The 20618-nt window shown below is 41.0% G+C and overlaps 1 protein-coding gene across 1 annotated transcript in view; it reads right to left on the bottom strand.

Annotated features, from left to right (window-relative positions):
* Positions 1-8223: 8223 nt before the first annotated feature.
* The window catches only part of LOC149242698 (uncharacterized), a 39954-nt gene continuing 27559 nt past the window's right edge, over positions 8224-20618 (bottom strand). The window contains exons 3-9 of the mRNA XM_089370952.1: positions 15913-16146; positions 15387-15567; positions 14684-15224; positions 14330-14426; positions 13537-14186; positions 8825-9040; positions 8224-8370 (exon numbers count right to left, since the gene is read on the bottom strand). Coding sequence (XP_089227078.1) covers positions 8224-8370; positions 8825-9040; positions 13537-14186; positions 14330-14426; positions 14684-15224; positions 15387-15567; positions 15913-16146 — 2066 coding nt within the window. The remainder of the gene's footprint in view (positions 8371-8824; positions 9041-13536; positions 14187-14329; positions 14427-14683; positions 15225-15386; positions 15568-15912; positions 16147-20618) is intronic.

The raw sequence follows: 20618 nt of genomic DNA, 5'->3' as shown, positions 1-20618 counted from the left end.
CCAATCATACCATCAGCGGCATGAGATCCCGAAGGAGCAGCAGCGATTTGGTTCGACTTTGGAAGATCCGGAATCTTCTCGTGTAATGTACCCGACTGTGTGTAAACTAAGTCAAGGTATTGTGCCTGAGCAATGACTTGCTCCTCAGTAACTACTCCGGCCTTAGCTACATCTTCAGTAATTCTTGGTAATAGTGATTTAACAAACCATTCAGCTAAGATTTGGTCCGGGATAAAAACTTTCACTAGTCTTCTTCGACGTCTCCACTCATGGATGTGATCTGAAATATACGTGGAGGTCGATTGTTTTAGTGAAGTTAATAACTCTGTACCGTTATCGTATCTGACTGGTAACTGAAAATGAGTTAAGAACGAGGTAGCTAACTGGCTAAAGTTGTAAAAAGAGGCCCGTGGTAACTCAATGTACCACTTGGCCGCGAGACCAATGAGCGTACGCTGAAAAAGACGTAAACGGATCGAATCATCCGAGATGGAATTTGAAGCACACCAGAGGTGGTAAGTCATCACGTGATTGGACGGATCCTCTCCAGACTTACCTTCGAACTTGGGTATATCGCTGGGCAACTTATTTGGCATTGGCGGCCAGAACTGAAGATATTGAATTGGATCGTTCGTTAGGCGCGTCAAGTCGGGTAAATCTAAAGTCGCAATAAACGGTAACTGCCGGTTAGGATCTCTAAAACTCTGGGTCACAATACCAGCCCCAGGAGGAGGATATCCAGGATAACTAGGAACAGGAGTCGCATTTGGGATATTATATCCTCCTGGAAAACCAGGATTAACCGGACCGTACTGGGGTTGCTGAGGTTGTTGATAAGTGTACCCAGGATACGGTTGATACTGGTAAACCGGTTGTTGGGCAGCTTGCCCAGGTTGATACTGTCCCTGGTACGGAGGTTGAACAAATTGAGGTTGAGTAGTAACAACCGTACTTGTACCAGGTTGGCCTACAGGCATCTGGACTGTGGTTTGAATCGTAGATCCAGACAACGGTACAGATGTCTGAGGAGTGGTTACAGGGACAGTAGAAACCGGAGCTGCCGATACTCCAGAAGTAAGTATGGTAGATGTGGCGGTAGTTGCTGCAGCCGTTTGAGGTGGAGTACCAGGTGCAACTGGCGGCTGAGTAACTACCGAAGTTACAGGGGTCTGAACACTTGACTGGACAGGTTGCGGTTGCTGGGGTGGACCAGGAACTACAGGTTGTCCTGCTTGAGGTACCGACTGTATACTTGGTTGCGACATCTGTTGACCCTGTGACGGATCCCACACTAACATTCCAGGGTATTGACCCATAACAGGTTGAGGATACTGAGATCCATAGCCGGATTGAGGATAGGGTTGATAATTGTAAGGTGCAGTCCCATATGATTGCCCTTGAGGTGGTTGATAACTTTGACCAGAGTATTGACCCGCAGGTTGATAACCTTGAGGTAAATACGGGTACTGGGGTTGACCTTGACCTTGAGGTTGGTATCCTTGAGGTTGATACCCTTGGGGTTGATACCCTTGGGGTTGCCATCCTTGAGGTTGCCATCCTTGAGGTTGATATTGATACTGAGGTTGACTTTGGGGTACATATTGAGGCTGGGGTTGACCTTGAGGTATGTATTGCCCCATAGGAGCGTACTGACCTTGAGGTTGCCCCCCAGACCCGAATGAAGTACCTTGAGGTTGCCCCCCAGGCATTAACGAAGGTTGCCCCCCAGGCGGTAATTGGCCACCTTGAGGTTGGGTAACGGGAACTGAACCTGACATCATGTAAATGTCACCTATACTCAATGGTACATTACCACTGTTTCCAACTAATAACCCATGATCAATGGGTTGAGGAGATGCTCCCGCAAAGGTACCAGAAAGAGATTGATACCCAGTAGGAACAGAAGGACCGCCATGTAAAAAAGATTCAGGACTTTGTGTAAACACAGATGACTGACCAGACATATTTATAGGAGTATGAATTCCTCTAGGTGGAAAAGGAGTACGAGGTGTAGAAAAACCTACTGAGTTGTCTAAAAAATTGGTTAACGCAAGGTACCAAGATTCACTTCTAGGAGGACTGTAAAAGATGGATTCACGCTCCCTTAGATCAAGGGTAATTTGATCTTCAGGATTAAAGACGCCTATTTCTTCCTCTGGAACAAGTTCTTCTATAGCAATTAAACCAACAGGAAGATTTTCGGTGATAATTCTTTCTATTCTTGGTGAATCAGGAACACTAGGAGTTGGAGTAACAGGTTCGGAAATTTCAGGTTCTTCGCCTGTTTCACTGGCAGATGAAAAACTACCAGCAAGCTCGGAAACTGTAACAGTTTTGGGATTGTAACCTGTTTCTAAACTTTGGTAATCTGGATGGACTACCAAGGAAGATTCTCCTTCTTCAGGTGAACCTACTCTACTGTCACTAGGAGGAGTTACAAGGACCTTTAACCCTTCGTACTGACCTGGAATGTCTTCAGGAGATTCACCCCGCGATTTACGGAGTTTTCTTAACAAATCTATTCCGGTAACAATCTCAGGAGACTTGCCCCGAAGTCGACGGGACTGTCTCGGTAATTCCGCCACAATTAATGATTTTTAACTACAACACACGAAAACAAAGTAAAAATTTCAAATCAAACCACCTAAAGTCTCCTAAAGAAACAAACAAATTTGAAGCACACGCCTAAAAAATCTAGAGCGTCAAACCAAACACAAACAGTATCTTCCGGACCAAAAGCGCTAGTTGGTGATTAGGTCCAACCTCGCAGGATTCAGTACAGAAATGGCGGGTGGAACAGTTATGCCGACAACCTGCTTAATGAATAGACTGGACCAAGTTCCTCCACTTTAACCGTCTCGAAGTGAAGCGAACCCCCCAGAAAATCCAAGTGAGTATAGCCGACGTCTGCTCCAGGTACAGTGGGACCTTCCCTCCACCGTCACCTTGGGTAGAATCCTAGAGATTATGGTCACTAAGGTTACCAACGGCCACAAGTACACCTGGGGGAACAGTCTAAACTCCGACAGCACGCAAGGGCAGAGTAACAAGCTCAATCCCCTTACCGGCTCCTTGACAATAATCCAAGGTTTACCGATAAGTGACCCCTGGCTCCTCGACAATGGTTAATCCGAGGTTTACCGTTTGTAATACGTACTGTCTGGCGTCGTTCCCAACGAGGGAGGAATGATCCCCTCACTGGTTCGGACACGAGCTCGTGCTTCTCCTTTAAGAGGAGCTTTCCCAGAGTGTAAATGTAACAATTGGATTTGATTCTATCACAAGATCGACTACTTGTTTGTTTTACTGCCTTGGAGAGTTAAGTACTCACCTATTCCAAGACACTAGCCTAAGCTATGTTGGTGCTTTAGAGCCCTAGAAAATAAAAATTACTAGATTGATTTTAATTTAAGCGTTACTTTTAAGGTTGTTTCTTAAGTCAAAAGGTGATGGAAGTGAAACCAGTGGTGTGTTGACTCGACTTGAAACCACTACAAAATGCACCTAGGATGATTTACCCACTACTTTACTTTTTCGATGAATTGCTTTAACTAAAAAGTTGAGAGAATGCAATCTTTATAAAAGCAACTTCTTAATTGAAGACAATCAAAGAAACAATTCGTTTGTCTTTTCCAAGCATAAAAACATGACCGCTCTTTACATGCACGAAAAAACTCTTTTCCTCTTTCAAAAACAAAAAGCTACTTGAAACAAGACTTTTAAAGAAGATGTTTTTGTATTTTTCTTTTAATAAAGCAAATAAATCTAATATAACCAAAAATCAATCTTAACGACTATTAAAATCTACGAAAATCCACTCATAAGCAAACTAAAAGGCAAATTTATTCTAAGCAATCTTAACGAGGCCAAAACTAACAATGATTATTCTAAGGTGTTTTACTTGATCACAATTAAATCAAGGACTAGCTTATTGCAGAACCAAAAACTAGCCAAAACAAAACTCTAATCTTTTTGTTCTTTTTGTAAAATGGAAATCAACACTTTATAAACAAGTAATTCGAAATTTGACCCAAAACAACTTAAATGGCAAGTTGCTCACACAAGGAGACTTTACGACAGGCCCGACTTCTAAGAAGGCTGACTAACCAGAGATATCTAAGGCTGGACAACTTTCTACTATCAAAGTCACTACAGAACCTATCCAAAAATCAAACCCTAGGTCTAAACTTCGTTGAAATCCACTAAAACACTCAAAGCTCACAAAACAAGTTCAGGTGAAAATTTTTGACAGGGTACTAAAGGATTTGGGCAGAAAACACTAAGAAAAATCAAAATCTAAAAGCAATTAAAGCAAAAATGGAATTTTCCTAAATTTTACAGGAAGACGCAGGCATCCCGTTATAACAGGTGCGGGCCCGCTCTGTGCAAACGGCAACAGCGCGTCCAAAGACGCACTGTGCAGTACTTAGAGGGTGCGTCCTTCTGGAAAAATGAAGAAAAACCAAATCTAACTAAATCTAAAGCTAAGCCACCCAAATACTAATTCTCACAGTCAAAAACCAGAAAATAAAAATGATTTTCTCAGAGCAAAGTTCACACAAAGGAAAAGACTCTCTCATTAATGGATTCCCCAGTGGAGTCGCCAATTTGTCGTGGCGGAAAAAGTCGTTTGTGCGGACACAACTGACCTCCCTAGGAGTCTAAACTCTCTAGCGACAAACAAGACAAAATGGAGTGATCTTTCTCTAAATATACCTTTTACAACATGAAAACTACAAGTGTTTAGGCTTACCTTATTCCAAAACGCTGTTGTTGTAGTCCGTCCTTGCCGATCCGGATGAGCTCCTCCTTCAAGTCAATTCCTGCAACCACAAACAATCAAACAATTACCAAGCACTTGTATTTCATATAATAAAACATATATTCAACATGCAGACCAAGGAACACATGAAATAACTCATTAACACAAGCTATTGAGAAAAATAAACCAGTTTGTATTAATAACGAAACAAAGAAACTCTTACAACCTGGCCTTGGTGTTGTGCAAGTTCCTCCCAGGGTCCATCAAGGGTTTTCCTCTACTTTGACAAAGCTCACCCACTTCCAAGTAGAATCAAGCAAAGACAATCTCTCCTCACAAGGTTCTAAATGGGAGTCCTAATTCCTGCAGCATTTACCCAAAGAAAATGTATAGCTTTAACCTCCCCTCCCTTTGGCTCAATGTCTTTATTTATAGTGCTGTAAAGAGGTTATTCAGGTCCACCATCAATGGGATAATCCCCCTCTTTGGGTGGGATAGCTCCCTTATTGATGGGATAAGTTCCCTCTTAATAGAGATACATGAACCAACTGGAGGCGCATCCATTTCATCAAACCGACCTCTAGAAGGTTCTAGAAGTAACCACAAGTAACTTTTTTAAGATGAAACTCGCGCATTTTGCCTTTTACAGAAGGACGCACCTGTCCCTTAACATACAGAGCGTCCATGGACGCAGCTTTTGTGAACATGGTGAGCGTCCCCGCAGGTAAGGCTAGAGAGAACCTGCGACCCCAGAGATAAACATATTTTTTACAAGACTTTCTCTCTTCTTTGAGTTTGAGATGGATAACAGAGGCATAAGACTTGCCTAAGAGAGTAGCATGACTGTTGATTTGAGCCATACTAACTGTAAGTAGTCAAGGTGACATTTTTTAGTGTAACAAAGACAACTAGATGTCATGTTGCCAGGTCAATGCACATATGGTCTTATGTCCTATTATAGCGAGCCTATATAAACTAATTATATGACATCATGAAAAGTCGTCAATTTCTCAAACAACCTCTAGCACCCATATGAAACCCAGAGTGAGGATCACTGCAGATTGTTAAAGTTTGTCACATGGTAAAAAATTACTGAATGCAGTTGACATCTAATTTAATCGACTGTTTAATTGTACCTTAAACTTCCCATAAGAAATTCGGCATTAGCAACCCAACCACTAGAGCAAACCATGAGTAGACCCTCCATTAATTCACACCCATAACAATGCTTCATAGTATTTATATGAATGCTGGTAAGTTCTACACTAGTAGGTGCTATTACAGTAAGTCCATCTATTTTACCTAAATTAGAAATTGCGACTATTGGAAGCAAATGCTAACACTAATTTCCATAAAACAATTCCTCAAGACCACTTCAGACAGACCATTCAGCTAATGTAAACTGCAGCAAAGGCAAATACATTGTATAGTATTTGAAGGCCTTAATAACCTTGCCATCACTAAGAGCATAACAGATGAATCTGCAACTCACCGTTGTTATTATTTGAAAGGTCCACTTTATCAATATCAAATGACCACTCACTATCCATTTTAGCAAACCAATTCTAGGTTATAAATGTGAGCACTATCAATGTTATTTACCTAGGGCACTACACCCGTTGCAAGTACACACCAACTGCTAGGCCAAACCCATTTCAGACTGAACAATTAGTGCATTTAATAAAGATATATCACCCACTAAGCACTAAATCAGATGTGTTTTCATATTTAACACATAGTGCACTTTTTTGGAAATGTCAATTGGATGATTCCATCAACACAGCCACCAAGCCTGTTTCAGATTGCCTGCCTAGCCTATAATTAGCCTATAATTGCAATTTACTCCCTATTACTAAATCTTGTCAGGTGCATTTTAGCAATATCGGCAATCCTCAAAGAGGGTTGCACCCAAAGATGGCCTACTACATTGAGACGGACCACTGGGTGGATAGACCAGACGGAATCTGCCAGGTATGTCATTTATAGGAAGTGGAGACTGAAGTGCACTTATTCTTGGATGCCCTGTCTACTACGAGATCAGAGGAAGGTTTCTTTGCTTGTTTAGAGATTCTCATACCCTCACCAACTTTTTCAGGTATCCCGACGAGAGATGTTTGGCCTTATATATGCAAGAGGCTTTCAGGTTCTGAGTGCATATTCTTGAGCCTCCCATAAAACTAGACCCCACACAGAGGATCACGAAATTTTTCAGGGTACTACCTTTAGAAAGGGGCACCAAGAGACAGATTGATACCAATACGTATCTAGACTCTAGATTAGTGAGGATATGTGGGACCTCACCCCACCACATGAGATCTCAGCCACAGATCTGTTCCTGGGAGATGGACTAGGTACTCCAGACATCAGTAGCACATGAACCCCCCATGGCGACGATTTAGTGGACAATCCACACTTTCCACCAGCTCTTGATCGGGCCAACAGACTTTGTTGAGTTTCTTCAATGCTCTTCATTCAGCCTCGGATGTTAAGAGAGATGGTTTTGATCCTCAAACTTATTAGCTCCTGGATCTTCTCCACAAGGGCCAAATGTTGATTTACTCCATGCATTGTATTGTTTTTAGGAGACCATTTGGTTCTCCCGCTCTTTATGAACATCATTGTATTCAACAGTCCCTTTGACCTACTTTGTGGTCATTAGTTGGACATAAATATAATTATCTTATCTTATATTATCTTATAGTATTTTTGACAACCTTGTCATCACTAACAGCATATCAGATGAATTTGTAACTCACCACTGATATTATTTACAAGGTCCACTTTATCAATGTCAAATGACAACTCACTAACCATTTTAGCAAACCAATACTAGGTTATATATGTGAGCATTGTCATTGCAATTTACCTAGGGGCATGACATCCATTGCAAGTACATACCAACTACTAGGCCAAACCCATTTCAAAGTGACCAACTCATGCATTTAATAAATATTTTTTACCCACTAAATACTAAATCAGATGTGTTTTCATATTGAACACACAAGTGCAATCTTCTAGAAATTTCACTTGATGATTCATTGGCACAGCCACCAAACCTATTTCAAATTGTCTGCCTAGTGTATAATTACCAAAATCACCCCTGCACTTCATTAATTGCAATTTACTCCCTATTACTAAATCTTGCCAGGTGCATTTCAACAATATCGTTACAGAGGGTGTTATTTGTGGCTGAGTATGTCACAACACCAATATCAAACTTTTTTGAAGATCAACTACAACATTCTATTGGCTTTGTCGGGTGTGCATTCCTTGCATAGTGCATCCATGATGGTGGCATATGTAATAATATCAGATACATGACCTCTATCTTTCATTTGTTCAAATAATTTTATTGCCTCCTTCAGGTTACCCACTCTATAAAGTCCATTCATCAATATGGTGTCTGTGATAACGTTAGGGCTCTGACTCTGGCCTTGCATCTCATAGAAGATCGGTTGACCTTATTTTGTCATGTTTTGCTTGCAAAGCTCATCTATTAATGTATTATACCTAACTACGCTAGGCCTGCAACCTTTCTCTAGCATCTCTCGAAGAAGTTCCCTTGCCTTATCCACATTACCCTCGCAGCAAAATCCATTTATAAGAGACTGCGTATTTGCACCATAACATCTAATAACCTGAGAGCTTCCTGAATCTTGCCTTCTTTGCAAAGACCATCAATAGCAGTACTGTATGTCATAATAGTTGGATTGCACCCTTCATTTGGCATCTCATGGATCACCTTGGTGACCTCCTACCAATGTCTTTCATACATAAACTATCCATAAGTGCATTGTATGTAACAACATTAGGGTATATGTTTTTGTTGGACATTTTAGAGAAAAGCTTCTTCGCCTGCTATAACTTGCCTTTCTTAGATAAACCATCAATAAGTGCACGATATGTGACAACATCAAGGCATATGTTTCTCTCTCGGACATTTTAGAGACAAGCTTCCTTGCCTCGACCAACTTTCCTTCCTCACATAAACCATTAATAAGCACATTATAGGTTTCTCCTCGGACATTTCAAAGACAAGCTTCCTTGCCTAGACCAACTTGCCTTCCTTACATAAACCATTAATAAGCCCATTAATAAGCCCATTGTATGTTTCTCCTCAGAAAGTTCAGAGACAAGCTTCCTTGCCTCGACCAACTTGCCTTCCTTACATAAACCATTAATAAGCACATTGTATGTGACAACATCAGGAGATATGTTTATATTTTTCTTAGACATTTCAGAAAAAAACTTCTGCCTCGTCCAACTTTCCTTCCTTACCTAAACCATCAATAAGCTTATTATATGTGACAACATTAGGGCATATATTTCTCTGGTTATTCTATATAAGGTGAAATGCAGGTGATTGAAAGTGTCCAGTGTGACTTGAAGTCTGCTGGTGCAACAAAGTGTTATAATGCGCGTGTCTGCAGTGGCGTTCAAAGTGTGGAAGGAGAGCCGATGAATGGAGATGTTATTGTTGCACAGGGAGAGCATTGCGTTCCTCGTGGTAGTGGCCGCCATGTCAGGCGAGCGAGGAGGACCCAAAAACCTGCGAGACAAAAATTTGTAGGTGTAGAGCAGCTCCTTGAAACCCTAAAACCTGGTGTGTATTTATTTGAGTTGAGGGTGCATTGCACGAGACATCCCTTTGTCTGACATGAAATTTTATGTCGTTACAAATCGAAAAAGTTTTTTTTTTTTTTTGCTAGTGCAAGAGACGATCCTTTCATTAATTCAAAACTGATTTACATATGTTACACACACCCACAAATGGAGTGGGCACCAAAGCATGGTGAGGTCAACCAATGGTACGGAAAAAACAACCAAAACCAAAGGACTACATTCTCGGGAAAAGAGCAACCCAAAATGCGCAGTTAAAAGTTAACCGAACAGGTGCTCGTTATAGAAGTCTATAAAACTAAACTTTAAATTAAACCGATGGTCCAACCTAACCACCCTGGCCCCACAAACAAGCCCGATGAAAATCGACCTTAGATCTAAATCAACGGATCCAACGACGGATAGGAATATCGCTGAACCCTATATGCCACCATTTAACGTGCAATCACGACGGTTTTTCAAACTGTCCTTCAGCCACGCGTCAATCACTGAATGTGATCGCTGTGAAAAAGTGGAAACTACTTCCTACTCGCGGAACTTGCGAAAACCGCTTGGGAAACTGGAAACCTTTCAGAGACGAAAGAAAACGTAAGTCGAGGTTGTCAAGAGTGCCCAGCTCCCATCCACACGACCAACCAGATTGCTAGAGATATTGTGAGAAGATGCCTTGACTGGCATGTCTGAAACCCTTAGAGGAAAGCCACCCGCTTTGCAGCCACAGAGGCTTTGAATGAGCTCGCTTCTTCGACCAATAAACCGCCAAAGCTTACTATACACTGTAAAACTAAAAGAGTCCACTCCTCTGCTCATGCCGCTTCTGGGTTGTCAGTGTTACCTTCCATGGTCCTGTTTCTGAACATCAACCAATCTTCTTCGGCTTGATCATGGCATTTCGCCTTAAGAATCAGTTGAGTTAGCTCTTGCCATTTTGTTGCAAACTTTTCCTCTGCGCAATTCACTCCTTGATTGGCCAGGAGGTCCGCCAGCTTGTTGGCCGTCCTTCGAACATGTTTAAAAGTGATGGTACGAAGGCCTTGAAGGTGGTTGTGGATCCTTTGAAAGATCTGATTGAGCCTCCAGTTCTTAGAGACCTTTTCCGGAGCAGTACCCTAGCTGATCTTCTTGACTGAGTTAATGATTAACTCAGAATCCGCTTCCACAATCACATTGTGTCGATTATCTAGAAGCAAATATTCTAAACAATGTTCCATAGCCAGAATTTCTGCCATATTGTTGGTGGCTTTTCCAAGATGGCCATGGAATATAAACAAGATATTCCCTTTTTCATCCCTTAAAACTCCACCATGACCCGCAGTACCCGGGTTGCCCTTTGAGGCTCCGTCAATGTTGAACTTCAAAAATCCCTTGGGGGGAGGTTGCCAAAATTCAAGCTCTGAGTCTTTGAAAAGATTCTTCCCTCCCAGGCTTTGAGGAGTCAACCTTTGTAGTCCAAGCTGGCAGAGAATCCTCCACTCAGAAGTCGAGGGAGGATTCACAGGAAGATTTCGGACAATGGAGCTTACAGTCTCTTGTAGTTGTTTTAGGATCTGATCATGAAGGTACAGGGGCGGTTTTTGTTTTTCCTTGAATATCCTGTTATTCCTTTCTTTCCATGTGTTCCAGATTATGAAGCCTGGTGTTAGAGCCCAGGCAATGCTAAGAACTTCGTTATTCATGAAATTGCTTCTCCAATTGCTCAGGGTGTTGGTGATGCTTCCAAGGTCTCTGTCCGACTGCTGGAATATGGAGGTAAAAGAATCCCACAGCTTGGAGGAAAAGGAGCAGTTATTGAGAATATGCTCCATTGTTTCCTCTTGCATTTCACAAAGCTGGCACCTGGAGGGCCCCAGAACACCTCTTTTCCTAATATTGTCCCAAGTCAAAATTTTCCTGTGTTGCACCAGCCATGTGAAGAGTTTAATTTTCATCCAACCTTGTTGTCTCCAAAGTCTTTGCCATGCTTTATCTGGAGCCTGGGAAGCCAAACCAAGGAGAATTTTTTTTGCCTCCTTAAGATTAAAGGCGCCCTCATTGTTGTTGCCCCATCTTAGCTGGTCATTCCCTTCTGAAACAAAAATTTTCCTTCTATCTAACTCTTGCATTATTACATCAGCTTTGTCTTTTAAAGGGTTGTCATTTCTAAGATCAAATTTCCTCCATTGTCTCCACTTTCCTGCATTGTTGGTCCGATCCCAAAAATCCTTAACTTTGATTAATCCTTTAGCATCTGTCTCTGCCTTCAGTTCCTTTAATTCTTCTTTCAAAAGAATGGGTTCCTGTTGCCATCTGTCCTCCCAAAACAGAGCTAAGTTTCCCTCTCTAATTTCCCAGAAGCCATTCTGTTGAACTAGACATCTATTGTCCCAGGCCTTGTTCCATATGTGTGATCCCTTGATATTACCATCCATTCTTATATGATCCTCACTAGGCCATGAACTGGCATATTTTTCTTTCCAAATTGTAGCCCACTGAGCCTTTGGTTCTTTTAGCCAGCGCCACCATAATTTAGCCCCTAGAGCTTTGCTTAAAATTTCAGGATCATCCAATCCTAGTCCTCCATAATTTCTGGGTTTGCAGATTTTTTCCCAGGCTACCAAGGCCCATTTTTTCTTTACTTCCCCCTTTCCCCAGAGGAAGTTTCTTTGAATGTTTCTGATAAGCTGCATAACTCCTTTAGGAGCTGGGAGAACAGAAAGCATAAAAACTGGGATTGCTTGTAGAACAACCTTTGTGAGCACTAGTCTGCCAGCCAGGTTTAAGGATCTAACCGTCCATTTTCTGATTTTGTCTTGCAGTTTGTTGATAATTGGCTCCTAGATGCTTTTGTGTAGCGGCTTAGAAGTAAGAGGTATCCCCAAATATTTTGAGGGAAGAGAATCTCTTTGAAAGCCCAGAATTTTGGCAATGTTATTTTGAATGGCAATATTAGTATTAAAGAAAAAGATCTTGGATTTGGTGAGATTAACTTCCACACCTGAAGCCTTGGTAAATTCATTTAGAATTTGTTTGAATGCATGAGCTTCTTTGACTGTAGGGATTCCTTGCAGCATCGTGTCATCCACAAACTGTTGATGCGTCCAAGCCTGACCCATGTCAAAGAGTTGGAGACCTTTGATCTTACTAACTTCTTTGGCATGATTGATAGATCGACCCAGTCCTTCCATCATAAGGATGAAGAGAAAGGGAGAGAGTGGGTCCCCCTGTTTGAGGCCTCTAAAGGGAAGAAAAGTTTCAGAGGGAGAGCCATTGACCAAAATAGAGAAACTTGAGGAAGTAACCACGGCTAAGATCCATCTTACCCAGTCGTGATCAAACCCAAAGGCAATACGAATTTTCCTGATATAGTTCCAATTTAGTTTATCATAGGCTTTAGCAATGTCCAATTGCATGATCATACCATCCTTTCGGTTGATAGTCAGAGAATGAACCACCTCATGAGCTTGAACAATATTGTTGAGAATTTGCCTTCCTTCCACATAACCGACTTGTTCCACAGAAACCAGAGATGGAAGGAGAGGTTTGAGTCTATTGCCCACCACTTTTGATATTATCTTGTAGACCACATTACATAAAGCTATTGGTCTAAACTTGTCCGGAGTCTGAGCAGCCTCCTGCTTGGGGATAAGAGCAATGAAAGAAGTGTTCAGAGCTTTAAGAATAGTTTTATTCATCCTAGAATCTTCTACCACATTTAAAATATCGTTTTTAACAATGCTCCAGCAGGCTTTGAAGAAATCAACATTGAATCCATCTGGGCCCGGTGCTTTACCATTTTGCATCTCTTTGAGCACCTCATTGACTTCCTCCTCAATTACTAGCTTGTTGAGGTTGAAATTTTCCTCATTGGGCACCAGCCTAGGAATGTGTCTTGTGAAGTTTCTGATGGAATTCTCTCTGTTATAACAAGTTTCTTTGGAAATGCCTTGAAAGTGCTTGACCAAAGCTTTTTCAATTTTAGCATGAGAGTTGTGAAGAATGCCTCTCTCATCCTTGATCACTGAAATTCTGTTATGAACTCTGTTCGCCATTGTGGATCTATGGAAGAAGCTAGTGTTTCTTTCTCCCTCTTTGAGCCATTGAACCCTTGATTTTTGCCTCCAAAATATTTCCTCTTGTTTGCACAATTCCTCCCATTCTTGATGGTATTTGGTGACCTGATCATTCCTAATTTCATCAAAGCCATCTGTGATAAGGGCTTGGTTGAGTTCTTGCATTTTTCCTTCTACTGCTTTTTTGGCTGCAAAAATGTTGCCATGTTCATTCTTGTTCCATTCCTTGAGCTTAAGCTTAATGTGTTTTAGTCTTTTTTGAAGAAGGAACATATTGGTGCCTTGGATATTCAAATCTTCTGCCCACCATTTAGCAATATTACTGTTGAAATCTGGATGAGAGAGCCAGATGTTTTCAAAGCGAAAAGGTCTATTTCTTGGAGTACCAATACTCTGCACCTCCAGATAAATCGGCCAATGGTCAGATCCTCCAAAGGGTAGGATTCTTGCTGAAATTTCCTTATTATTGAGCATAAGATCCTCAGATATCATGAATCTATCCAATTTTGAAGCCACTTGAGATTCTCCTCCTCTTTTGTTGTTCCAAGTAAAAATTCCATTACTAGTTGTAATGTCCACTAACTTCATAATGTCTGTGAAAGACTGAAACCTCAGAGAGTCTTGACTTTGGATTCTAGTTCCACCTTTTTTCTCTAAAAGCGATTTAATCATGTTAAAATCCCCTCCCAGTATCCATGGCATTCCTGCATGTCTGTCCCTTAGTTCCTCCAGAGAATCAAGAAACTTTAGTTTTCCTTCCAATTTTGGGGTCCATACACATTGGTGATTAGGTAAGTTTCCTTATCTCCAACAGGCTGGATGACCATAGAGAGATAATCTCGAGATGCTTTAGCATCTAAAATTTCTATTTTCTTAGGATTCCAAAGGGTGAGAATACCTCTTGCTGTATTCTCCGCTTTGACTTCCAGAAACTCATAGTTATTGAGCCACTTGCTATGAATCTCTTTTAATTTATGAATGGAACATTTGGTTTCCTGAATGAAGATCACATCCGGAGCTATTTGTTTCATTCTATTACTAATCAGTCTTTGTTTCCTTTTACTACCAAGACCTCTGATATTCCAAGAAGTAAACTTCATTATTAAATATTGGTGAAGGAGTAGCTGGTTAGATCTTTCATCTTACCTGAGTCTATCATTAGCTTTCCACATTCCATTAATAACTCGTTCTGCTTTTTCCTGCCTCTTTTTTTTCCTGGGTTTCTGGGTGCTAATACAGGTATGGGTCTTACCGTTTTTACCCCCTCATTGCTCTGCTTTTCCTTGCTCCTTTGCCTCTCCGGTCCTTTGTTTTGGGTTTTCCATATATATAGCTGCTGGACTTTATTGAACTCCTCTGGAGGTAAAGAGTCTATCCCTTCTTTAGTTCCTTGAATCAAGAAATCTTCCAAGTCAAGATTCTCTTTCTCAAGAATCGCCTGAAGTTCTTGGTCCTCCGTTTCCATCTCACTTGGGGTCATCTCCTGATCCATTTCTGTTTCTGCATCGCTCACCATCGTTTCTGTCTGCAGAATCTTATCTGGTGTTTGTTCCTTGTCCTCTACTTTCTTTTCTTCCATTAATTCTTCCCCTTTCGTTTGGTCTACTGTGTTATCTTCTTCTTCCACTTCCAAGACTCGGAACTTGTTTTGGCTGGTTTGTTGTCCTTCAGATTTCTGTGCTTTTATTCCCTTCTTGTTTCCTTTTCCTTTGTATGCCATTTTGTGAAAGCCTTCGGAGTCTTTCATAGCATTAGCTTTACTCTTATTCTCTATTCTAGTGAGAGGGCAATCCCTGAACAGGTGTCCATGTTCATGACATTTGCGGCATCTGAACGGAATATGTTCGTAGTCTATGGTTTGAACCCATTCTTCATCATGAACTTCCAAGATTATCTCATCTGGAAGAGCTCCAGATAGATCCATCTCCACACGTATCTGGGCAAAGGAAGTATACTTTCCCCTCCTAGTGGCTTCAGAAGCTTTAACAAATCGTCCTAGCTTATTTCCTATGGTTGTTAATGATTTTGTTTCCCAATAATCAAGCGGAAGAGAATAGAGCCTTACCCAAACCAGGACTAAAGTAAAGGTCTCATGTTCTGGAACAAAATTCATGATCCAAGGTCTCATATAGAGACCTGCAGCAACAAAGAAGTATGGCCCACCTTCAAAAACTATATCCTTGTCTTCGATATTCACAAAAACCACGATAAAGAATCCCTTTGAACCTAGGTGTAGGTCAATGCTTCCTTTTGGTTTCCAGTGGTATCTTATCCACATTTGTAAGGCTTTTTCAGTGGGCCATAAACCCATGAATTTGCAAATGATTGCATAGGTTTGCATATATTCCCTGTGCTCCTGCAGAGCAGGCTCATTTAACGTGACTCTAGGAATTACAGCAGCTTTGGGCTTACATGGGCCCATGTGTGCTTTGTTTTTTGTTCCATGTTCCTTGTCTTCTTCCTCATTCTCTTTAATAATACTTTTCTCCTTGGATTCCTGTCCATTTTGTTCCTCTTCATTGTTCTTATTCCTTCCCGTTGAAGGTCCTCTATCATTTTCCATGGGTTTTTTTCCCTTGTTGTTCACGGCTTGCTTGAAGGAGGGAGTGGAGCTCCCTCCTCTGCGCCCCTCCATGGATCGCTGCCTCTGCAGCAACTCTGAAACCCTAATATTTTTTTCCCGCCTTCGCTCCCAACGTCCCGAACCCTTCTTTCCTGAAAAGATCATGGAGAGCAAATCAAAAAAGTTATTAACTCCTTACTTAAATATAACTATTCTTAAAATTACTTTTATATTTTTTATAATAATTTTTTTATTCTTTTTTTAAATATAAATATATATATATATATATATATTTCGTGATAAATTTTCATATGTTTTATTGTTCGATAAGAAAAATCGAAGAGAATTATAAATTTTAAAAAATAAAATATAAGTAACCATAAATATATAATTGATGATTAAGATTTTTTCATAATTATGTATTTGAAGATTTTCATTGAACAAAGATTTATGTATAAATATATATATTTTTTATCAAACATAAAAAAAATTATCAAATTGTTATATATATATATATATATATAGGAAGCTAGATAAGATAATATAATTATGTTTATGTCTAACTAATGATTACAAAATAGGTCAAATGTATTGTTGAGTACAATGATGTCCATACAAAGCAGGAGAACTAAACTATCTCCTAAAAAAGATACAATGCATGAAGTAAATCAACATTGTAACAGTTGTGGTGAAAATTCCATGTAATAAATGTTAAAAACAAAAAGATACAATGCATGAAGTAAATCAACATTGTAACAGCCTTGGTGAAAATTCCATGTAATAAATGTTAGAAACAATAACCACGGATGACTATTCCATGTAATAAGTGTTAAAAACAAAAAAATACAATGCATGAAGTAAATCAACATTGTAACAACCCTGGTGAAAATTCCATGTAATAAATGTTAAAAACAATAACCACGGATGAATCAGACACGTATTGCAAGTTGAATGTTGGACAAGACATCCTAGGGGATGTTCATTTTATTGTTTAGGGCTAAGGAAATTGGAAAAGGCAATGGCTAAGGCATTAAAAGGCATTTTGGCACATTTATTTATTAAAATAATGTAAATTATGAGAAAAAGAAGGTGAGAGGTCACAAGTTGCATGTGAGGAGGAAAATGAAGGAAAATAATGGAAAATGAAGAAAATAGAGGCCTCATTCATAAAAATGCTTATGAGGATCAGTTGGTAAGCTTTTGTCAGTTCAATTTTGGAGCTCTCTCATACTCTTGGCTACTTGGAGTTTCCTTGGAGCACTCTTGGAGGGTGTGGCATACTTGGATTCTTGGAGCAAGAAGGCAAAGGAAGAGCAGGAAAGCGCAAGAGGGCATCGACATCAGCAGCTACATTATATTTTCTTGCAGGTATTGAGTTGCATGTATGGTTTCTTCCCTAGTTTTGGCATGCATTGCACGTGCATGTGGTTTCTTGGTTGTGATATGTCATTGGCATGGAGGATTGTCTGGATCAACAGTGGATTGCCTAGCCTTGCCATTTCCTGGATAGCCATGGTGATTGTGGGTTTACTTTCATTGCTTTGTTTTGGTTGGTTCTCATGTTTCCTTAGCTTGGGTTGAGTTATTAGTCCTGGAAGCCCTGGTTGAACAAACGCTTTGGAAGCCCTGTAACGGCTTGGGTTGAGTTACTAGTCCTGGAAGCCCTGGTTGAACAAATGCTCTGGAAGCCCTGTAACAAGTTGGGTTGAGCTACTAGTCTTGGAAGACCTGGTTTGAAAAACGCTCTGGAAGCCCTTGGTGGGTTGAGTTACTAGTCCTGGAAGCCTTGGTTGGACAAACGCTCTGGAAGCCCTGTATAAGTTGTGGGTTGAGTTACTAGTTCTGGAAGCCTTGGTTGGACAAACACTCTGGAAGCCCTGCATAAGCTGTGGGTTGAGTTACTAGTTTTGGAATCCTTGGTTGGACAAACACTCTGGAAGCCCTAGAAGGCTTGGATGGAGACCAATCTGATGATGTTTTTTGATGATGTCCGACCGTGAGGTGGAATCACTGTTTGATGGGTTGAGGTGGATGGCCTTTGGAAGACCTGGATGAGTTTTGATTGATGTGTTCTATGAGATCCCACATTCATGCTTGGAATATGGCACGAGGGTGAATGGTTGAAGAGAGATTTGGCTCAGCCATTCTACGGTCGGGTGGAACGTGGTAGTCCCATCTCCGATTGGTTCATTTTACTCATCAATGAGAAATCCATTCCCTTGATTTTCATGTGTAAAGGTACTGATGTATTTATGGATTTGATGGCTGATATGTTTATCGTATTTTATTCCTATTATGCTGGTTATACGCACATTTCATGACAGCAACTATGTATGGATCTCAGCATGTTTTTACTTGTATATGAATGGATAATGTGTTTATGAGTTAATGGAGGATAATGCAACAAATGGTATGAGGGAACAATGGTTCATAGCGATTCTCAGATAAGTATGGGATCCCTACACTTAATTTTGTTGTTTACACCTATAGGTTACATGTTGATGATATGTTTGACGAAATGTCTATCATGGCTAGTAGGAGCCTGGTGATGATCTTGTTCATATTATTACTTTTGCATCATTGTTTCCTTGCATCCTTACTAATTCTAAGTGATCATTCCATTCTAGGCAGTGTCCTGGGATCTGGGCCGAAAAAGGTGGATCAAATCCCGGAATGCTAGCATAGTGTTGAGACTAACTCGCTTTGGCAGTGTCTAGGAAGTGTTATAAAGCCCCTGGGCAGTGTTCCCTGCGCGTTAGTCCCGAAACTAACTTGCCTGGGAAGTGTCTAGGGAGCGTTACCCTGCTCTTAAGTCTCTTAAACAGCAGTGGGACCCAGGGATATGCAGTATAAGTGGTTGATTTGTCTCCCGAAGGTTATTTGGATGATGTTGGATGACTGTATGTGATGTTTTGTTGATTCCATTTCCTTAAAGTCACCAAGGAGGTTGAATCTTATCATAGTGGTCTCTCGTCGCATGTTTACCCTGGCTAGCTGGTTTCTTGGGTAGATGTGGGAGGAGGGTGTTACAAACATCTAGCCCTAGCGGAGAATATCCAGGCACTAATAGGTTTAAGGATTAAACCCATCTCTCCTAACATTCGACGTCGAATGAAGAACATTGAAGAAACTCAACAAAGTCTGTTGGCCCGATGAAGAGCCGATGGAAAGCGTGGATTGTCCACTAAATTGTTCCTTGGCGGTTTCACGCATTACTGAGGAGGACCTAGTCCATCTCCTAGGAACATATTTGCAATTGAGATCTCGTATGGCGGGGTGAGGTCCCACGGATCCTCATTGATCTAGAGTCTATATATGTACTGGTATCAATTGGTCTCTTGTTGTCTCTGTCTTAAGGTAGTACCCTGAAACATGTTGTGATACTATGTGTGGGGTTTGGTCTGATGGGAGGCTGAAGAATATGTGCATGGAACCTAAGAGCCTCCTGCATATATAGGGCCAGACATCTTTGATCAAGATACCTGAAAAAGTCGACGAGGGTCCGAGAATCTCTAAAAAAGCAATGAAACCTTCCTCTGATCTCGTAGTAGATAGGGCATCCAAGAGTGAAGTGCACCTCGGTCTCCACTTCTTGTAAATGACATACCTGACAAATTTTGTCTGCTCTATCAACCTGGTGCTCTGTCTCTACCCATCTGAACTGGCCTAGAGGAATACAAAGAGCATGCATCCAGTGGTGACAGATATATTGGGGTTGAACAATGAGCCTATCTCTCAACACCAATAAGTGCTCAGCATAGAAGGCCATCTTTGGGCGCAACCCTCTTGGAGGATTGACCCAGGTGACCTGGATGAACTGCTTGTAGTTGTCCTCCCTGATGATCTTGTTTAGCTCATGTCTTGTAGGTAAAAGGTGACCAGGAGCATCTAAGGAATATCAGAGAGGAGGTAGACAATCCAAATGAATTCCCACTCACTCTAAGAGATCTTAAAATCCTATAAACCAACATTTGGCCCGGCCTGAGGGAGTAGAAAGGGCAATAGTCTCAGAAGAGCAATATGCCAAGTAAGGATATTGGTACCTACTCTTTATTGAGTCTACAAAGCCCTGAACACGATGCAAGAATGAAACCAATCTGAAGATTGTCTCAAGCAGAAAGGGTTGAGCTCCAAACTCTGCAAGGATGATGTGTTGTGGTACTGTCAGTTTGCATCTAATGATGCGACAGAGAAAAAGAATATGGACTCTCTTATCTGAAGCCCAATCTAACTCAAGTAAAGGTGGTCCCCAAATCTCTGAGTCATATAGAACAGTGGGACAGATCAAGATGTCCATGAAGCTCATCTTGGACGAGATGTCCTGGAAGAGAAGGGCTAAGGATCCATATCCTTTGTTGATTTGAGGCTGAAGCATTGGTCACAAACTGAAGTGAGGACCTAAGAATTACACCCCCAAGTAAGTATACGTGTTGGTGATCTCAATCTCCTCCCTCTGAATAGGAAGTGAAGATCTAAGGTTTTCTTCACTCAATTGAAGATCATAACCTTGGTTTTACCCAGGTTGACCGTCAACTGTCGATGATCACAAAACAGAGCTAAGGCATCCAGCTACCTTTGTAACCCTTCTGGGGATGAGGAGAGGAGGACCACATCATCAACAAAG

Source organism: Pinus tabuliformis, chromosome 8 (genome assembly GCF_031772625.1).
Source record: "Pinus tabuliformis cultivar Carrire ecotype Pingquan chromosome 8, CPIR1, whole genome shotgun sequence".
NCBI classification, from domain to species: Eukaryota; Viridiplantae; Streptophyta; class Pinopsida; order Pinales; family Pinaceae; genus Pinus; species Pinus tabuliformis.
The sequence above is the reverse complement of the archived record's forward strand: the minus strand, read 5'-3'. Positions and strand labels throughout refer to the sequence as shown.